The following is a 20,349-nucleotide window of genomic DNA, read 5'->3' on the forward strand; positions in this document are numbered from 1 at the left end:
CTTCAGGGATAAAGAGGACATCAGGATATTCTTAGGTGATGGAAAACTAAAAGACTTTGTCATCAGCAGACTGATCCTAAAAGAATGGCTAAGAGAAGTTCTCTAAACACACAGGAAATAATTTTAAAAGGAATCTTGGAACATCAGGAAGGAAGAATGAGCACGGTGAGTAAAAGATGGGTGAATATAGTAGACTTTCTTTTCCTCTTGGGTTTTCTAAATTATGTTAAAAAATGATAATACTGCCTGATGTGGTTCTGACTGTGGAGTAACCAAGACAATGTTATAAATAAGAGAGAGAGAGAGAGAGAGAGGGAGAGAGAGGGAGAGTAAGGAGACTATACTTCATTCAAACATATGAAATGATGACACTAGTAGACTATGAGAAGTTATTTGTACATAATATAATAACTAAAGACAGCCACTAAAAAGCAATATAAAGCAATATACTCAGAAACACTATAGATAAATAAAAATCAAAATTTTACAAATGGTTGAGTAATCCACAGAAATACAGAGAAAAGGAAAGCAAAAACAAAACAAACAGAAAACGAAAAATAAAATAGCAGGAGTGCCTTCCTTGGTTGCTCAGTTGGTTAGGCATCTGACTCTTGATTTGCACTCAAGTCATGACCTCAGGGTCCTGAGACTGAGCCCACATTGGGCTCTGAGCTCAACTGGGAATCTGCTTGAGATTCTCTCTCCTTCTCCCTCTGCCCCTCCCCTTGTGTGTGCATGCGCACGCACACATGCTTTCTCTAAAATAAATAAATCTTTAAAAAATAAAATGACAGGCTTAAACTGTAGCTTATGAATAATTACATTAAATGTAAATGATCAAAATACACCAGTTAAAGACAGAAGATGGCGGAATGGATTAAAAAACATGACTTCAGTATATACTGTTTGTAATAAATTCACTTCAAACATATTAATACAAGCTAGTTAAAAGTAAAAGGATGGGAGAAGATATATCATAAATATGTTAATAAAAGAAATCAGGTATGGCTATATTAGTACCTGAGATTTCAGAGAAACATAATTGCCAGAGGCAGAAAGGAACATAATAGTGATAAGAAAGTCAGTTCATTAAGAAGACATAGTGATCCTAAATGTACATGTATGAAACAAAAGAGCTGCAAAATATGTGAAGTAAAAACTGATAGAACTGAAAAGAGAAATAGACAAACTCACAGCTGTCGTTTGGAGACCTTAACACTTCTCTTGACCATTGACAAAGAAGTAGATCAAACTCAGCAAGAATTCAACAATACCATCAGCTAACAGGATCTAGTAGACATTTATAGAGCACTACACTTAAGAGCACTTCACTCAAGAAGAACAGAATTATACCCTTTCCAAGTGCTCACAGAACATATACCAAGGTAGATTTTATCCTGGGCCATAAAACAATCCTCAACAAATTTAAAGTAATTAAAATGATACAGAAGGTGTTCTGCAACCACAATAAATACAAACTAGAAATCAATAATAGAAGGATAATATGAAAATCTCCAAAAACACTTCAAACTTAAATAATACACATCTAAATAATATACATGTCAAGGAGGAAGTGTCAAGGGAAATTTTAAACTCACTGAGTTGCATGAAAATGAAAATACAACATATCAAACTTTGTGGGACATAATTAAAATAGTGCCAGGAGGGAAATTTATAGTGCAAACATTAGGATAGAGAAAAACATTAGGATAGGATAGAGTAAAAAAAAAAAGCCTCAAATCAATAATCTAAGCTAGCACCCAAGAACTAGACAAAGAACAAAATAAATCCAAAGCAAGAAGACGGACATATACAATAAGAATAAAAGCACAGGGGTGGCTGGTTGGCTCAATCAGTAGAGCACGCAACTCTTGATCCTGGAGTTGTAAGTTCAAGTGCCACATTGGATGCAGAGATTTAAAAAATCTTTTAAAAAAGCATAATAGCAGAAGTCAATGAAATTCAAAACATAAAAATAATAGAGACAATCAGTGAAACAAAGAGCTTGTTCTTAGAAAAGTTCAAAGCAAAAGAGAAAACACAAAATACTAATAACAAGAATGAAACAGATTATCACTACAGACTCTGCAAATACTAAAAGGATTATAAGGGAATACTATAGATAATTATGCACTCATGAATTTGATAACTTAGATAAAATGGACTAATTTCTCAAAAAACACAAACTACCATAGTTCACCCAACATGAAATGGTAATTTGAATAGCCCTATAACTATTAAGGAAATTGAATTTGTATTTTAAAACATCTCCCTCCACTTCCCATACCTGCTATCAAAATCTGATTGAAATAACTGGAATGATATTATTTATGCCTCACATAATTACCATTTTTGTGTGTGCTGTGAGAACATTTAAGATCTGCTTTCATGGAAACTTTAAAGTTTATAATACAATATTGTTAACTATAGTCGGCATGCTATACATAAGATCCCCGGAATATATTCATCCTATAACTGTAAGTTTGACCAACATTTCCTCATTTCCCCCACTCCCATCCCCTGCCAACCACCATTCTATTCTCTGTTTCTATGAGTTTAGCTCTTGTTACATTCCACAAATTAGTGAGAACCTATAATATTTGTCTTTCTCTGTTGGAATTATTTCACTTAGCATAATGCCACTATGTGTGATGTGTGAAAACACATCCATGTTTTCACAAATGGCAGGAACTTCTTTGTTTTTATGGCTGAATAATATTCCCTCATATATATGTATATGAGGGTCGTGGGCTGGATCCCACGACCCTAAGCTCATGATCTGTGCTGAAATTAAGAGTTGGGCGCTGAGCCAACTGAGCCACCCAGGCGCCCCATTTTCATCTTTTTTTTAGGAACCTCTATCCTATTTTCCACAGTGGCAGTACCAATTTACATTCCCACGAACACTGCACATGGGTTCCCCTTTAGGAGTCATTTAGGCTTACATTTGTTTGAAGGAGCAAACAGGACTATAGATAAGTTACTGTTTATGTAATATTACTGCTAATAATTGTTAGCATTTATGAAACACTGTGATGTTCCAAGCCCTAGGCTGAACATTTCATAAGCACTGTTTTCACTGAGGTCCCTGGATGGCTCAGTCTATAGAGCATGCAATTCTTGATCTCGGGGTCTTGAGTTCAAGCCTTATGCTGGGCATTGAACCTGCTTAAAATAATTCTCACAACTTCATGAAGTAGAGAACAGTATTATAGCCGCTTTTTTTTCACATGAGGAAACTGAAGTTTAGAGAGATTAAGTAATTTTCTTAATATAAAATATGTGAAGTAGTAAAGCCAGGACTTTATTATGAGTCCTTTGACATAAAAGCCCATACTCTTAATCACCACTTTAAAAAATGATGTTTTTACACAACAAACCACCCACACGTGCACACATTCAAGCTGCAGGACTGTCCTTTAAATTGGGTATTGGTTACCAGGACCAAATTCATATTGGAAAACAGGGTCATCTCTAGTCTTTTAGTTCTCCAACAGCTACACATCGTGCAAGGCTCTGTGCTGTTGACTTGCTGAAAGACTGCGCATTTCACATACCCAGCTTTTGAGAAAATCTCATTTCTCACAAAATCACAAGTATTTCACCTATAGTAGAAAATAATTTCAATGGGTTTGTGTTTAAGTTGATACCATAAAATGCAACTAGCTCAAACTTCACCTCCTCTGGGAATCTTTCCTGATACCTCATTTCTGTTCCCACTTAAATTGCCCTTTTGAGAAGTTATAGTGCCTGTGTAAATTTCTCTTCGCACCTACCTCCCACTATTGTAAATGTCTCTTTACCTTCTAGGCTGTAATGTCGTGGGGTGTAGGCACCAGGCTTTATTCAATTTTATGTCCCCAATACCACTCACAGGACTTGAATATAATCTCAAACAAACAGCTGCTGATGAAATAATAAATTCAACAGATGCGTGACCAAATGGGTGACCCGTCTGAAATGTCAGAAATCCAGCTCAAGTTACTCTCGACAGAAATTGCACAGCTATGATAATATAGTAAAATAATCGATAATTAGAAATGTGATCATAAAACCATACACTAATTATCAAATGTTTTTGTCCACACTGGTCAAATCAAAAATCGGAGAAGTAATACGAAGAAGTGATTTAAGAACCTTGTCACCAAACGACGTGGCGATGAACAGATTTTGACAGTTTCTGATGGAAAGCGCTGTGAATGCCAGGTTTTCAGTACAGACGCCTGGTGGTGCTACAGGCTAAAGAGTAGGAGGAGGAGCCTGGCATTTCCGCAGACTCCATCTTAGAAAAGACAAAATCTGAAAGGCACTGGAGGCTTGGACGCGGCTTGGGGAAGCGTCGGCTGGAACCTCAGATTTCAGACTCTTCTTCAACTGGATGAGGACTAGACGTACGGTGACGTTATTTCTCTAACAAGACTTCGCAAGGCTTTTTTTTTTTTTTTTTGGTTAAAGACAACGTACTCAGAGGATGTGCAGGAAATTGTGCGGGAGAAAATCTGGCAGAAAAAGCAAGTGGTGAGTTTTGCTTCTCTTCCTGTGCGTATTGCAGGCGGCCTCGCAAAAAGAGGGCGGCTCTTAATGGCTAGAGGGCCCCGAGATTTGGCGCCGGCTGCGGGAAGGGAAGGGTCGGTGTACCTGTGGGACGACAGAGGGGAGCAGGGTGGTTTCCAAACTGATCCAAGAATGTTTTAGATACACCTAAAGAACAGGCTTTTCTCCGGAGTAGGAAACCAGACCTGTAGGACCTCGGCTTCCAAGTATCACCTTTAACTCTATTTTGGCTTTCTGAGAAAAAGGTATGAGTCCAAGATGATCCCTCTTTGAAAAATTCTTCCGAACATTGCAGAATGTGCACCGGGGACATGCATGATGAGATTTAGGTGACTTTTCTGTCATTGGAAACAACACCATCAGTTCAATGTCCATTCTCACAGTAAAGTGTGAAGCAATAGTGGGGTAAGTAATTTGCTCATTCGTTGGGAAAAAAAAAAATCACTGGATGAAGAACAACCCAAGGTAAGTTTAACTGTTGCAGAAAGGAGTGGTAGATATCAGCAAGAGTGTGGGACCTCCCAGGGCCAAATGGTGACAACCAGTGACAATCCTTCAGATGCATGCCCCTGGGCAACCTGGTTGTGAGAAGTCTGCTGAAGATTTAGTCTTAGTAAAAAATTAAGAAACGGCTCGCTGAATTCTCCAGGCTCACTAAATCCTCCAGTATCTGGAAAGTACTCACCAAACATTTTAATTACTGCTCATATCTGTGCATTATAAACATGTACTGCAAGAAAATTACCAGGCAATTTCAGGGCTACATGGCAAATGCTCAGGAAATTCACAGCAGAAATACTTTCAGAAATCTTTCTCCCTGTGAAAAGTGTTGGATGACACTCCGGTTGGATGACAATTCCATAGAATTGGTCATGTTGACATTTCCCTGCTCATCCTGAAAAACTTCCAGAAACAGACTTCACCCCTTTAAGGATCATAATCTAAACACTCTGGACTAAAAAGAAAATGACTCGATCTTTCCTTCCAGAATTTTTTTCCCCCATTAAACATTAAAAATATTCCCTACACTACCAACCTAATGCAGGACAGAGAGAAGAGAGATACATGCAGGCAACATCACTTCATCTTAAATGAAATTAAGTTCTTTGAAGCTGAAAACAAGACATCAGCTATCATCCTTGGTATTCTTGCTTTTGGGCCTTGGATAAAAAGTAGAAGAAAACATTCCTTTTCGGGGATACCTGGGTGGCTCAGCGGTTTAGCGCCTGCCTTTGGCCCAGGGCTCGATCCTGGAGTCCTGGGATTGAGTCCCACGTCGGGCTCCCAGCATGGAGCCTGCTTCTCCCTCCTCCTGTGTCTCTGTCTCTTTTTCTCTCTCTCTGTGTCTATCATAAATAAAAATAAATAAATAAATCTTAAAAAAAGAAAACATTCCTTTTCTGAATAGCATAGCTGTTTTATGGCTCTACCTTTAGTAGTGTTTTCTTTTCTTTTGAAGCATAGCTAATGCTCATTTATGGTCAACAAGTACTGATGATTTAGTTATTTTTATCTTTTTATTTACCTCACAAAGGTCTTGGTTTAGAAGCCAGTAGCCTGGGACGCCTGGGTAGCCCAGTGGTTAAGTGTCTGCCTTTGGTTCAGGATCCCGGGAGTCCTGGGATTGAGTCCCACATTGGGCTCCCTGCATGGAGCCTGCTTCTCCCTCTGCCTGTGTCTCTGCCTCTCTCTCTCTCTCTCTCTCTCTCTCTCTCTCATGAATAAATAAATAAAATATTTTTTTTTAAAAAAGAAGCCAGTAACCTTTTTATTAAGTACAGAAAAAGAATGCATTGTTTTCTCCAAAGGCCTAAATTCCTTTGATCTTTCACAAAGGTAAGTTACCCCTAAAACTTTGTGTGGACTATCCTAGGAGGTATCCAATGCTTGACAAGGAAACTCATCCCAATGTATCCATAAAATGATAGTCTTCGAGAGAGAAGTCTTCTCAGGGAAGGCCAGACTATGTGTTTTGTCATTTTTTGTTTTTCTCGATATTTCATAGATGATGGCCCATAAACTGCGATAGTCTTCTTTTCAGCCAGACTGCTGTCCATCTACCAAATTCAAATAACTATTTATTTGATTACTATTACATAGTTTTTACTTGTTTGTTTATTTAAAAGATTTTATTTATTTATTCATGAGAGACAGAGAGAGGGGGGGAGAAGCATAGGTAGAGGGAGAAGCAGGCTCCCTGCAATGAGTCCAATGCAGGACTTGATCCTGGACCCCCAGGATCACGCCCTGAGCCAAAGGCAGTTGCTTAACCACTGAGCCACCCAGGAGTCCCTACTTCTTATTTTATTTTATTTATTTTTATTTTTTTATTTTTTTTCTACTTCTTATTTTAAATAGTCATTTTATTTTCATGACATTGATGAGACAAAATCAAATACAGATATAAAACCACAGGGGAAAAAAGTAATTGATAGAAATAAATGTCTCTTTCATTATTTAAGGTGTAAATCACTGAGTTGCTATGTAGCTTATTTATTACTATGCTAAATTTGTATGTATTAATTTTTGCTAAGTTTTCCTGTTAACCTCAAAAATCATTCATACTTTAGTGATTAATATCTCAGCATCTCCAATACATTAAAAGGAAATCCATTTAACATGGAGTGGCAAAACAATCTCATCTTTCTTCTCTTTACATCAATGTTTAATACTCTCTGATATAGTTTAGAATAATCAAAGGCAGAGGATACAAAAGCATGAGATGCCTCAAATGAGATATAATTGTTGATTTTTTATGTATATGAATAGTTAATGAGAAAATAAAGATATACATTATTCAATACACTGGATAATAATAGCTATATTACATAAATGTGAAATATCTGATATTTCCATTTGCCTTTCTAAATTTCCTTCTTTCTGTGGAATTTGAAAAACTAAAAGGCCAGATGATGACACTGCAGATTTAGATGGTAAAGCAACCCAACTGCATATATAGTACTGTATACTCCATATTACACTCCCCTGACTTTGAGAGTTGTACTGGAAGCCTGAGACTATGGTGGTATAAATACCAGAAAGAAATATTAGTGTGATAAAGCTTTGATTATGTAAAGTCATATTTGCTAAGGAGTTAGAAGGAATAATGGAATACATAAAGCCCAACCTAAGGCAAACTTTTATTCTATTTTACTTAGCATATACTAGAGGAAACCGAATTCCTGCAGAATTCTGTTCCAAAGGCACTGTAGAGTAGTTCCTTCATTGCTAATTTCACAGATATTTTGGGCCTGAGAGTGGAGAAGCTATTTGGTGGTAGTTGCGGGTGGAGGGAAGAATGAGGGGTAATTAATATTTCTAAAGATAAAAGCATTTTCAAACCAACAGACTCAGGATTTGTGACTAATAGAAATTAGGAGGTACCTGGGTGGCTCAGTTAGTTAAGCATCCAACTGTTGATTTTGACTCAGGTCATAATCTCAGGGTCGTGAGATTGAGCCTGACATTGGGCTTGTCCTGGGCTTCAAGCCTGCTTAAGATTCTCTTTCCCTCTCCCCCTCCTTGCTCTATGAATGAATGAATGAATGAATGAATAGAAATTGGATCCAGGGTTGGTGTAGAGACTAAGTGAGACATAGATGCTGAATTTTTAGTTGCTTAAGTACAATCCTTAGCATTTTTCCAAGTTGTGATTCATGGATATAAGTAATCATTCACCAGTGTGTTCTTGGACTTGGGAATGCTGCCAAAAATCCAATAGAGCATTCCCGTAGCAACAAAAGTCCATAAAGATGGTGGGACTTGGGTATAAATGGTAGTATTCATAAGTATACCTTGAATATCACGTCCCATGTCTACTCCTGACAACTGCCAGAACAACGATAGCAGGAAATATCCAGAACTGGAATGGCAAATTTCTCAGTGGAAAGAAATAGGTTGAATTTAATTTAATAATAACAATACTGATGGTCACCCTTTTGACCAGACCCAGGTCTGCACTGGTCTTTACCAGAAAAGTTATTGGTTGTCAGTTATTGGTTGCTCAGCTATATTATCAAGTGTTAATCTCAGAAGTCTTTCCTCCCTGTCTGCCACCTTTTTTTTTTTTTTTTTTTGGTCAGAGATTTGGATATAAAATATAATAGAGAAATATCCTTAAGGATTTTCTGGGCCACTAAAGACTTGATGAAAACCTCTGGTGAAACAGATATTGGTTTCTAAAAACTCATTAACAGAATACATAGATTCCAAGGCAATACTGAAGAACAGTGTGTATTCTGAGATCATCAGTCATGAAAGATTTTCTGGAAAATATACTGTCCTGATGTAAACAAAACAAAACAAAACAAAACAAAACAAAACAAAAAAACAACAGTCCACCCCTGGAGTGCCTGGGTGGCTCAGCGGGTTAGGTGTCCAAATCATAATCTCACCTCAGGTCTTGATCTCAGAGTCATGAGTTTGAGCTCTGTGTTGGGCTGCATGATGGGTGTGGAGCTTACTTAAAAAAAAGTCCATCCCTTTTAAGCAGGTCATTAATTATGAATTGCCTCCCAGGGCACTAGTTGGAGATCACAGTTGCTGTTTTCTTTTTTTTTTTTTTTTTTTTACAGTTGCTGTTTTCTGTTTCAAGTCCAAACCAGAGGAAAAATAGAGATGTTTTGTCTTCGTAATACCACCTTCCCTACACCCTAAAATCTTAGGCAGAGATAGACATTAAAAAGATTAGTACACTTCTATTATCACTCCTGGAGATCTGGAGTTTCTCAAGCTGAAAATGAAACAATATAATTCTACTCATTTTCACCAAACTGTCTCTACACTTGCCAAGCAAAAGAATACAGCCTCAGTGAGCATGCACTCAGCAGCACACGTCACTGCCATAAATACTTAGAAAAATACCCAAGTAACTACTTGCTGTTGCTGCCCCAGTATATGTACCACTCCCTCAAAATGAATGTTTGCTCTGACATTTTTGAATTATAAAGCCCCAAGTATCAAGTTCTGCATAAGGGAAACAGCAGCTCTCTAGCTGAACAGTGTGAGTCAGAGTGTTTGATGACAATGGCAATTTATCCTTCATATTATACCCAATGCAGAAGGAGGTATATGATGTTCAAGGTGGCAGCAGTGAACAGAGACTACGTCTGGAAGGCCTTCATGTGGTATCAGTTACTGATGGGCTTGAATCTCAGTCTGTTTAACATGAAAGCCCAGGATAGGGAAGTGTACACCACCAAGTTTCTGAGTGATAGCAGTCTAGCCAATCACAGACTTTAAGGTTACAGTCAAGGACACTGAAATGCCACCATGTACTCCATGTTCAGACTATAATTTGTTGCTGGTCAGTTGTTTCTTTAACCTCTACTGGCTACATTTTGACAGGCCCCAGGAAGGATTTTAGACTCTTGCCTTAGCATCTACCTCATCATTACTATCGTCTCAGTATTCTGTTATTTTGTCTGTCTGTTCCTTTTCATGGTGAATGTTCAAATAAGTACCCCAGTGTGATAATACATATTAATAATTTTATTTTCTCATTTTCAAACATTTCCTTATATATACTTAGCACATTTAAATTGATTATACTTTGTATTTTGTAGTCAGATTCTCAGGTTATGAAAACACATAAAACATATACATATATGCATATTGTGTATCTGTAGGAAAGATCATACATTGGATTGGTCAGAATCCAATATATACTCAAAGCAGGCTAGAACCTTTGGCAATGTGTGGTCAAGAATTCTTTCAAGGTAACAGATTGTACTAATAGACTATGATGATTCTCATGAAACAAAAAATGCCAAGATTCTTATGCAGGTGTCCCTTTCCAAACCATTAATTGCATATTCATTCTGGGGAAAGCAAATATCATCTTAATTTCCTCTTCTTGAGTCACCCTTATTTTAAAATCCTGCTTGCCTGAGCTTTGTGAAATATATATCTTGATAGATTATGGAAAACTTAGTTGTTTGTAACCTTAATAGAGTCAAAAGCAAACTAAGTGTTACCACAGGCCCATAATTTCCACCTTAAGATAAGTGCCAGAATACTCCCCTATGAAATGAATTAAAATTTTTTGATTATTATAATATTAATAAAAACATAATCATGAAAGGAAGAAAATAATATCAAAATACAAGTAGGCATTTATTGTCCACCATTTTTTTACCCAATTACAAAAGACAAATGAGAGTTTAAAAAAGTGTTATGCCATTATTACATTTAATAAATCCTCCATTCCAGTTTTCTGGAAATACAGAGGATAGAGGAACAGGTTAAATGACACCACAAGGAAAAGATCAGACAAATTCAGAATGTAGAACGTCCTACAAGACAACAGGTCTAGATACTTTAAAGAATTCAGTATTATAGGGCAGCCTGGGTGGCTCAGTGGCTTAATGCCACCTTCAGCCCAGGGCATGATCCTGGAGACTCGGGATGGAGTCCCGTATCGGGCTCCCTGTGTGAGCCTGTTTCTTTCTCTGCCTGTGTCTCTGCCTCTCTCTGTGTGTCTCTCATAAATAAAATCTTTTTTTTTTTAAAGAATTCAGTATTATAAAAGACGGGACTGTTCTAGAATAAATAGATGAATACCCAATACAATCATGCAACTTGGTTAAAAAATTAATTTCCTAAGACATTATTTATAACAAGTGGTTAAAAAGTGCATTTGTAAAAGGAACTCAGGAGTGCATATGAATTCTTATCAAAATTGAAGAAAATTGAGGAATAATAATGGAAAAATAATGAGATGGAATAGGGACTGGATTTTTAGATAATATTATGGAATCACTGTTAATTTTGTTAAGTCTGCTAGTAGGATCATGACTGTAGGATAATGTCCTTATACCTAGGAGATGCCTGATGAAAAATTTAGAGGTGAAGTGTTATGATATCTTCAAAGTCACTTTCAAATGGCTCAGCAAGTAATGGGTATTTGTGTGTAGAATAAACAAATATATAGATAGAATAAATATGGTGAAAAATAAGTTTTAAATTTGGATGGAGGGTAGAGTTATGTTTGTATAATTTTCTAACCTTTCTATACATTTGAAACATTTCTCATACAAATATTTTTTTTCAGAGTGAGAGAGAGTGCATAAGTGGGGGAGAGAGACAAAGGGAAAGGGAGAGAGAAAACTTAAGCAGCCTTCACATCCAGCATGGAGCCTGACAGGGGTCTCCATTCACTATGAGATCACAACCTGAACCTAAATCAAGAGTCAGAAACAACCAACTGAGCCACCCAGGTGCCCCCTAATATTTAATAGACTTAATTTTTTAGAGCAGTTTTAGATTTTGCAGAAAATTGAGCAAATAGTATAAAGAGTTACCATATACCCACTCTCTTGTGCTCATAGTGTTCCCTAGTATTAACATCTTGCATTAGTGCGGTACATTTATTACAATTAATGAACCAATATTGATCCATTATTACTTTTTTTTTAAGATTTTTTATTTTTTATTTATTCATGATAGACATAGAGAGAGAGAGGGAGAGACACAGGCAGAGGGAGAAGCAGGCTCCATGCAGGGAGCCCAACGTGGGACTCCATCCCGGGACTCCAGGATCACGCCGTGGGCCAGAGGCAGGCGCTAAACCGCTGAGCCACCCATGGATCCCCTGGTCCATTATTATTAACTAGGGTCTGTCATTTATATTACGGTTCATTCTTTGTGTTTTATGGATTTTGACAAATGCATAATGTCATGTATCCACCATTATGGTATCATAAAGAAAAGTTTCAATACCTCTCAGATCTCCTGTGTTTTACCTCTTAATTCACGTCCTCTTTCCAACTGGCAATTACTAATCTTCTTAGTGTATCTTTACTTTTGCCTTTTCCAGAATGTCATGTAGTTGCAGTAGTGGAGTATGTGTCTTTCCAGACTGATTTCTTTCACTAAGCAACATGCACTTAAATTTCCTCCATGTCTTTTTTTGGTTGAAACTCACTTCTTTTTATCAAATATTTTAAATACAAAAAAACTTTAAACACCTAACAACAGATTGCAACATATATATCTTGTTTGTCACCTGATTTAACAAATTATCTCTAAAAAGACATTTTTAAAAGATAACAGGAAAATTCAATACTTAATGAATCTTTGATATTATGAAATTATTAGCATATCTAGATGTGATGACTGATTTGAGGTTATACAAAAAATGCTCTTACCTGTTAGAAAAGAAAAAGGAAAACATTGATACATTCACATGAATAAATTTTTTAGCTACCGTTGGAGATTTTCATGTGGCCCAAATGTGTCAAATTTCAGGGATATGTGAAGTGAGTGGTACAAGAGAAATATGAGCAAGAACAATATTTGTTATCTGAATGCTGTGCTTTTCCTGAGTTTATATAGTTTTTGGTTTCTTTTGAGTGCGAGGGTGGTAACCTAACCATTACCCAGACGCACACCTGCCCAACCTCTAAATAAAAAATGGGAACTGCCTACTCAAAGCAGTGTACCAGTTGATGTGTACCAATTTTATTTTATTTTTATTTTATTTTTTATTATTTTATTTTTATTTTTTATTATTTTATTCATTTTTAAAAAATAATTTATTTATTCATGAGACACACACACACACACAGAGGCAGAGACACAGGCAGAGGGAGAAGCAGGCTCCATGCAGGGAACCCAATGTGGGACCGGATTCTGGATCTCTAGGACCGACCATGCCCTGGAATGAAGGCGGCGCTAAACCGCTGAGCCATGGGGGCTACCCTGTTTACCAATTTTTTAAAAGCTCCTTCTATCTGTGAGGAAACTGGAATGGAAATTGGTCAATGCTTGCTTGCCATGGTCATTAAGGATGCAATAAAAGAAGTCTTTGGAAACGCAGATAAGACTTTGAGACACTACATGAAAATATTCCGTTCGGATTGCCATCTGTCTGAAAGAACGGATTAGGATTTTCTTAATATTTTGGGTAAAATAAACCCTCGGAAAGGACGCGGGGTGGCGCTGCAGCATTAAAAGTAGAACGAAGAAACCTTCCAGCCCCTGTTCCTTAGCCGGAGGCTCTGCTGAAGAAACCGGCAGGAAGGGGAGGCTTTCTAAGGTGGTTGCTCGGGAAATCAGGATCCTATGCGTCTCCACTTATCCCAGTAACTGCGAGATAGAAGGAGATAGAATTGGCCACAACGCAAGGCGAAATGGGGTCATGTTTGCCGGGAGACCGGAAGCTGATGGAGGCTGGAGATGGAAAAGAACACTTTCTGAAACAAAGGCAAGTCTTGATATTCTTTGTTTTGCTGGGCGTAGCTCAGGCTGCTTCGGAGCCTAGGCACTACTCAGTGGCTGAGGAAATGGAAAGCGGCTCCTTTGTGGCCAATTTGTTAAAAGATCTGGGATTGGAGGTAAATGAACTAGCTGAACGGGGGGCTCGGGTGGTTTCCAAAGGGAAAAAAATGCGCTTGCACCTTGATAGGCAGACAGGGGATTTGTTGTTAAATGAGAAACTGGACCGGGAGGAGCTGTGTGGCCTTGTCGAGCCATGTGTGCTACCTTTCCAGGTGTTATTGGAAAATCCCTTGCAGTTTTTTCAGGCTGATCTACGGATTAGAGATATAAATGATCATTCCCCGGTTTTCCTAGACAAAGAAATAATTTTGAAAATTTCAGAAAGTATCACTCCCGGAACTACTTTCCTAATAGAACGTGCCCAGGACTTAGATGTAGGAAGCAACAGTCTCCAAAATTACACTCTCAGCCCCAATTCCCACTTCCATCTTAATTTACAAGACAGTCCCGAGGGCATATTACCACAGCTGGTGCTGGACAAAGCTCTGGATCGCGAGGAACGGGCTGAGATCAGGTTAACTCTCACAGCGCTGGATGGCGGACCTCCACCCAGATCTGGCACTGCCCTGGTTCGCATCGAAGTTTTAGATAGCAATGACAATGCCCCCGAGTTTACAAAGCTGTTCTATGAGGTGCAAGTCCTGGAAGACAGTCCCATTGGATTCCAAGTTGCCATGGTCTCTGCTAGAGATCTGGACATTGGAACCAATGGAGAAATATCTTACGTATTTTCCCAAGCCTCTGAAGAGATCCGCAAAACTTTTCAAATAAATGCCACGTCAGGAGAACTCTTTTTAACGCAGAAACTGGATTTCGAATCCATTCAGACTTATACATTAAATATTCAGGCAACAGACGGTGGTGGACTTTCTGGAAGTTGCGTGGTGTTTGTCCAAGTGATGGATTTGAATGACAACCCTCCGGAACTGACTATGTCAACATTTATCGATCACATCCCAGAAAACTTGCAGGAGACCATAACTGCTGTATTCAGCGTTTCAGATCCTGACTCGGGAGACAATGGAAGAATGGTTTGTTCCATTCAAGATGATCTTCCTTTCTTGCTTAAACCTTCTGTTGAGAATTTTTACACCCTGGTAACAAATGGGGCGCTGGACAGAGAGAGCCAGGCGGAGTACAACATCACCATCACCGTCAGTGACCTGGGGACCCCCAGGCTGAAGACCCAGCACAACATCACCGTGACGGTCTCCGACGTCAACGACAACGCCCCCGCCTTCAGCCAGACCACCTACACCCTGCGCGTCCGCGAGAACAACAGCCCCGCCCTGCACATCGGCACCGTGAGCGCCACCGACAGAGACGCGGGCGCCAACGCCCAGGTCACCTACTCGCTGCTGCCGCCCCGGGACCCGCACCTGCCGCTCGCCTCGCTGGTGTCCATCAACGCGGACAACGGGCAGCTGTTCGCGCTCAGGTCCCTGGACTACGAGGCGCTGCAGGCCTTCGAGGTCCGCGTGGGCGCGGCCGACCGCGGCTCGCCCGCGCTGAGCAGCCAAGCGCTGGTGCGCGTGCTGGTGCTGGACGACAACGACAACGCGCCCTTCGTGCTGTACCCGCTGCAGAACGGCTCTGCGCCCTGCACCGAGCTGGTGCCGCGGGCGGCCGAGGCGGGCTACCTGGTGACCAAGGTGGTGGCGGTGGACGGCGACTCGGGCCAGAACGCCTGGCTGTCGTTCCAGCTGCTCAAGGCCACGGAGCCCGGGCTGTTCGGCGTGTGGGCGCACAACGGCGAGGTGCGCACGGCCCGGCTGCTGAGCGAGCGCGACGCCGTCAGGCACAGGCTGCTGGTGCTGGTCAAGGACAATGGCGAGCCGCCGCTGTCGGCCAGCGTCACGCTGCACGTGCTGCTGGTGGACGGCTTCTCGCAGCCCTACCTGCCGCTGCCGGACGTGGCGGCGGCCGAGGCCCGGGCCGACCCGCTCACCGTCTACCTGGTCATCGCCTTGGCGTCCGTGTCGTCGCTCTTCCTGTGCTCGGCGCTGGCGTTCGTGGCGGTGCGGCTGTGCAGGAGGAGCGGGGCGGCGTCGGGGGGTGGCTGCGCGGTGCCCGAGGGCCACTTTCCGGGCCACCTGGTGGACGTCAGCGGCGCGGGGACCCTGTCCCAGAGCTACCAGTACGAGGTGTGTCTGGCGGGAGGGACTGGGACCAGCGAGTTCAAGTTCCTCAAGCCGATTGTGCCCAATTTCCTTGGTCTGGGTGAGGAGAGGGTTAGTGAAGCAAACCCGTTTCAGGGATAGCTTTGAATAAAATTAAGTATTAATTAATAAGAGTCTACTGAGCCTAGTCTCAATTAATTTGTGGAAAATCTTTTTTACTGCCTTGGCTGTAAGGTTCTTTTTATTTGCTAAGTAGCTACCCTATTCCAATTTAGTGCACGTTACTGGGGTTTCTAAAGGGATTCGTTTGTGTTATAGGAATGCAAATTTTCTTTGTTTTCTTTTTGTTGATTAGTCTCCCTGTACTTAATTCAACTTGAATTATGAAAGTATATTTTGTATTTTCAGAAGTTTTTATTCTTTAAGTTAGAGCACCTTTTTCCAAACTCACCTTCCATAGTTCTTACGTAATTTTGCAGAACTTAAAATTTGAAACATTTTAACATTTATTCTTTTTCCAACCCAGGATCTTTGTGTTTGTATATTCTTTTAGACTGGAATAACTAGTATTACTGTTATTCTGTTAACCCACATTGGCTAAAACTATTAAGCTATGCATATTCATTAATAACAACGCAGTCTCTCACAGTTTTCTAAATATGTACTTCCTTAAAGTGTTCATAAATGAAAATTAAGATTCATTAGAGATTGTGACAGCCTTGACTGTTGGATTGTACAAACCATTTACATCAAAAGTACTCAATAAATCAACCACTAATGTTCTTAAATGTAGTTAAATAAGTAACATGTGTCTAGTTGTTTTCAAAGCCATGTAATTCTTCATGCTTTCTATTAAATTTTTTTCTTTAAATCTCTGTTCATTTCAATTCCCATTTAAAAATACCAGTTTTAGCAATTACAAACCACCTGTTTGTTAACTTTGAGCACGTCCTTAATATCCAAAAGATTTGAGGAAATAAATCCAAGTCTTTGTCCTTGACCCAATCTTAGAAACTTCAAATGTAGTTTGGCATTGCATTTTCCAAAAATTTTGGAGAATTTATGATTCCATTGGAAATAAGCCTGTGGGGAAAAGATTTATTGTAGTCTGGCCATTTTTTTTGCACTACCTCTGTTTTTCCCTTTTTAGTTTCCTAGGCTTTTCAGAGCATTTTTCTTTTTAGGTTCTTGAATATATTTCTCAATAACTCCCCATTTATTGTATGATTAGCACAATAATTGGAAGGTTATAGGTTCTTAATAACATTTTTGAATAAATTATTAAGGAAGAAGTGTCTTTATTTCACCCTGTGATATTTTGATATTTAAAGATACTAAGATACTTGTAGAACAAAATTTTGCTGGAATTCAGTGCTCTCTGATGAATAAGGAATTATATATATAATTTTTGGTTGTTAATTGAACTAATCACTGTTACTGAAAGATTATGGAGTTATCAGTCCCTGGTGTTTCTTTCCTTCAATGTATTTTTCCTTTATGTCTTCCTGCTTAATTTGAGTCTCCTCTCCTGCCTTCTAGCATAAGGAATATATATGGGAAATTGTGTTTTTTATTTTATAATTTAAATTTCTTTGTATAATTTCCTTTTTTAAAGGATTTTATTTATTTATTCATGAGAGACAGAGAGAGAGAGGCAGAGACATAGGCAGAGGGAGAAGCAGGCTCCACGCAAAGAGCCCTATATGGGACTGGATCCCAGGACTCCAGGATCACGCCCTGAGCCAAAGGCAGATGCTTAACCACTGCACCACTTAGGCATCCCTTTCATATGATTTCCTAAATGATTCATCCAACTTTCTTTATTTCTTGAAGTTCAATTTCAGATCCATACATTAAGACATATTTTTAATTCTTAATATTCTTCAGTTTATGTTTAAATTCATACATAATTAATGTTTATTTGATGAGTTATCTATTAAAATTATAATATGAATTTTTTAAATTTATTTTTTCTTTAAGTTTTTAAAAATTTATTTATTTTTATTTTTTATTGGTGTTCAATTTGCCAACATATAGAATAACACCCAGTGCTCATCCCATCAAGTGCCCCCTCAGTGCCCGTCACCAGTCACCCCCACCCCCCACCCACCTTCCTTTCTACCACCCCTAGTTCGTTTCCCAGAGTTAGGAGTCTCTCATGTTCTGTCTCCCTTTCTTATATTTCCCACTCATTTTTTCTCCTTTCCCCTTTATTCCCTTTCACTATTTTTTATATTCTCCAAATGAATGAGACCATATAATGTTTGTCCTTCTCCGATTGATTTATTTCACTCAGCATAATACCCTCCAGTTCCATCCACGTTGAAGCAAATGGTGGGTATTTGTCGTTTTTAATGGCTGAGTAATATTCCATTATATACATAGACCATATCTTCTTTATCCATTCATCTTTCGATGGACACCAAGGCTCCTTCCACAGTTTGGCTATTGTGGACATTGCTGCTATAAACATCGGGGTTCAGGTGTCCCGGCGTTTCATTGCATCTGTATCTTTGGGGTAAATCCCCAGCAGTGCAATTGCTGGGTCGTAAGGCAGGTCTATTTTTAACTCTTTGAGGAACCTCCACACAGTTTTCCAGAGTGGCTGCACCATTTCACATTCCCACCAACAATGCAGGGGGGTTCCCCTTTCTCTACATCCTCTCCAACATTTGTGGTTTCCTGCTTTGTTAATTTTCCCCATTCTCATTGGTGTGAGGTGGTATCTCATTGTGGTTTTGATTTGTATTTCCTTGATGGCCAGTGATGCGGAGCATTTTCTCATGTGCTTGTTGGCCATGTCTGTGTCTTCCTCTGTGAGAGTTCTGTTCATGTCTTTCGCCCATTTCATGATTGGATTGTTTGTTTCTTTGCTGTTGAGTTTAATAAGTTCTTTATAGATCTTGGAAACTAGCCCTTTATCTGATAGTCATTTGCGAATATCTTCTTCCATTCTGTAGGTTGTCTTTGAGTTTTGTTGATGGTATCATTTGCTTTGCAAAAGCTTCTTATCTTGATGAAGTCCCAATAGTTCATTTTTGCTTTTGTTTCTCTTGCCTTCATGGATGAAGAACTTGCAAGAAGTTACTGTGGCCAAGTTCAAAAAGGGTGTTGCCTGTGTTCTTCTCTAGGATTTTGATGGAATTTTAAAGGTGTCCTTTTGAGATTAGCAGTATAGAGCACTGCTAATAGTTGGATCTTGGATAAGTCACATGATTTCTGTTCCCCAAAAATGCTTATAGCAGCTATTTCTATAACTTGAAATTATTATCAAATAAGAAAATATAAAGATATAGAAGTATGATTGCTCTTATTTTGATATTACTAATATTAAGAGTAATCCTAATTATTCTTTTATTAGGATTATTAATTATAGGATTATTAATTATTAATAATTATCCTAATTATTCTTCATGTATATTCCTGATAATTTGAAGATGCTAGATTGAACACTTGGTATTTGAGTTTTTCATTTCTCTGCCTAAAACTTTGCAATATCTTTCTTTCATTCTTAGAATAAAATCCAAGCACCTGTTATTTGCTAACAGTTTCTCTCTCCATCCTTTTCTTCCTACTTACTCTTGAGACATTAAGTTTTGGATACACTGTCCTTTTATTATCTAGAATACCTATACTGTTTCAGGGCTTTTATATATCAGTTTTTCATATATGTATTCTTCCCATTTTACAGTCTTAGCCTGTAAGATTTAGCCTTTAAAACAAACATCTTATCCTTCATCTTCCAAATTAAATGGCACAATCTTGATGAAACTTTTTCACTCCTCACCCATTGAGTTAGGTCCTCCTATTATATACTTTCAGTTTATTCAGTACAGTTACTCCATAGCACTTTTTTAAAAAGATTTATTTATTTATTTATTTATTTATTTATTTACTTATGTATTTATTTATTTATGAGAGAAACACACACAGAGAGAGGCAGAGACACAGGCAGAGGGAGAGGCAGGCTCCATGCCGGGAGCCCGACGCTGGACCGATCCCAGGACTCCAGGACCCCGCCCCCGGCCAAAGGCAGGCGCTAAACCGCTGAGCCACCCAGGGATCCCCTACATAGCACTTTTTTAAAAATTGATTTTCAATTTGCCAACAATATAGTGTAATACTCAGTGCTCATCCCATCAAGTGCCCTCCTCAGTTTTCACAGTTGTTTGGACATATAAAGTCTGTCCACCCCATTAGATGGAAAACTAAGATATATAGACTTAGGGTGTCTGGGTGGCTCAGTGGTTAAGCATCCACCTTTGGCTCAGGGCGTGATCCTGGAGTCCTGGGATCCAGTCCCATATAGGGCTCTTTGCGTGGAGCCTGCTTCTCCCTCTGCCTATGTCCCTGCCTCTCTCTATGTCTCTTATGAATAAATAAAATCTTTTAAAAA

General features: G+C 39.1%; 1 protein-coding gene across 1 annotated transcript; it reads left to right on the forward strand.

The window, feature by feature from the left end:
• Nucleotides 1-13,413: 13,413 nt before the first annotated feature.
• LOC106557817 (protocadherin beta-2-like) lies at nt 13,414-16,824 on the forward strand. The gene has a single exon (XM_038530377.1). It carries the CDS (start codon nt 13,686-13,688, stop codon nt 16,092-16,094), a length of 2,409 nt encoding a protein of 802 aa, XP_038386305.1. The 5' UTR covers nt 13,414-13,685; the 3' UTR covers nt 16,095-16,824.
• Nucleotides 16,825-20,349: the final 3,525 nt, after the last annotated feature.

The sequence above is a fragment of the Canis lupus genome, chromosome 2, assembly GCF_011100685.1.
Source record: "Canis lupus familiaris isolate Mischka breed German Shepherd chromosome 2, alternate assembly UU_Cfam_GSD_1.0, whole genome shotgun sequence".
NCBI lineage: Eukaryota > Metazoa > Chordata > Mammalia > Carnivora > Canidae > Canis > Canis lupus.

Excerpts from the sequence above, each read along its gene's own strand:
- LOC106557817 (XM_038530377.1), top strand. The coding sequence starts at position 13,686 with ATGGGGTCATGTTTGCCGGGAGACCGGAAGCTGATGGAGGCTGGAGAT.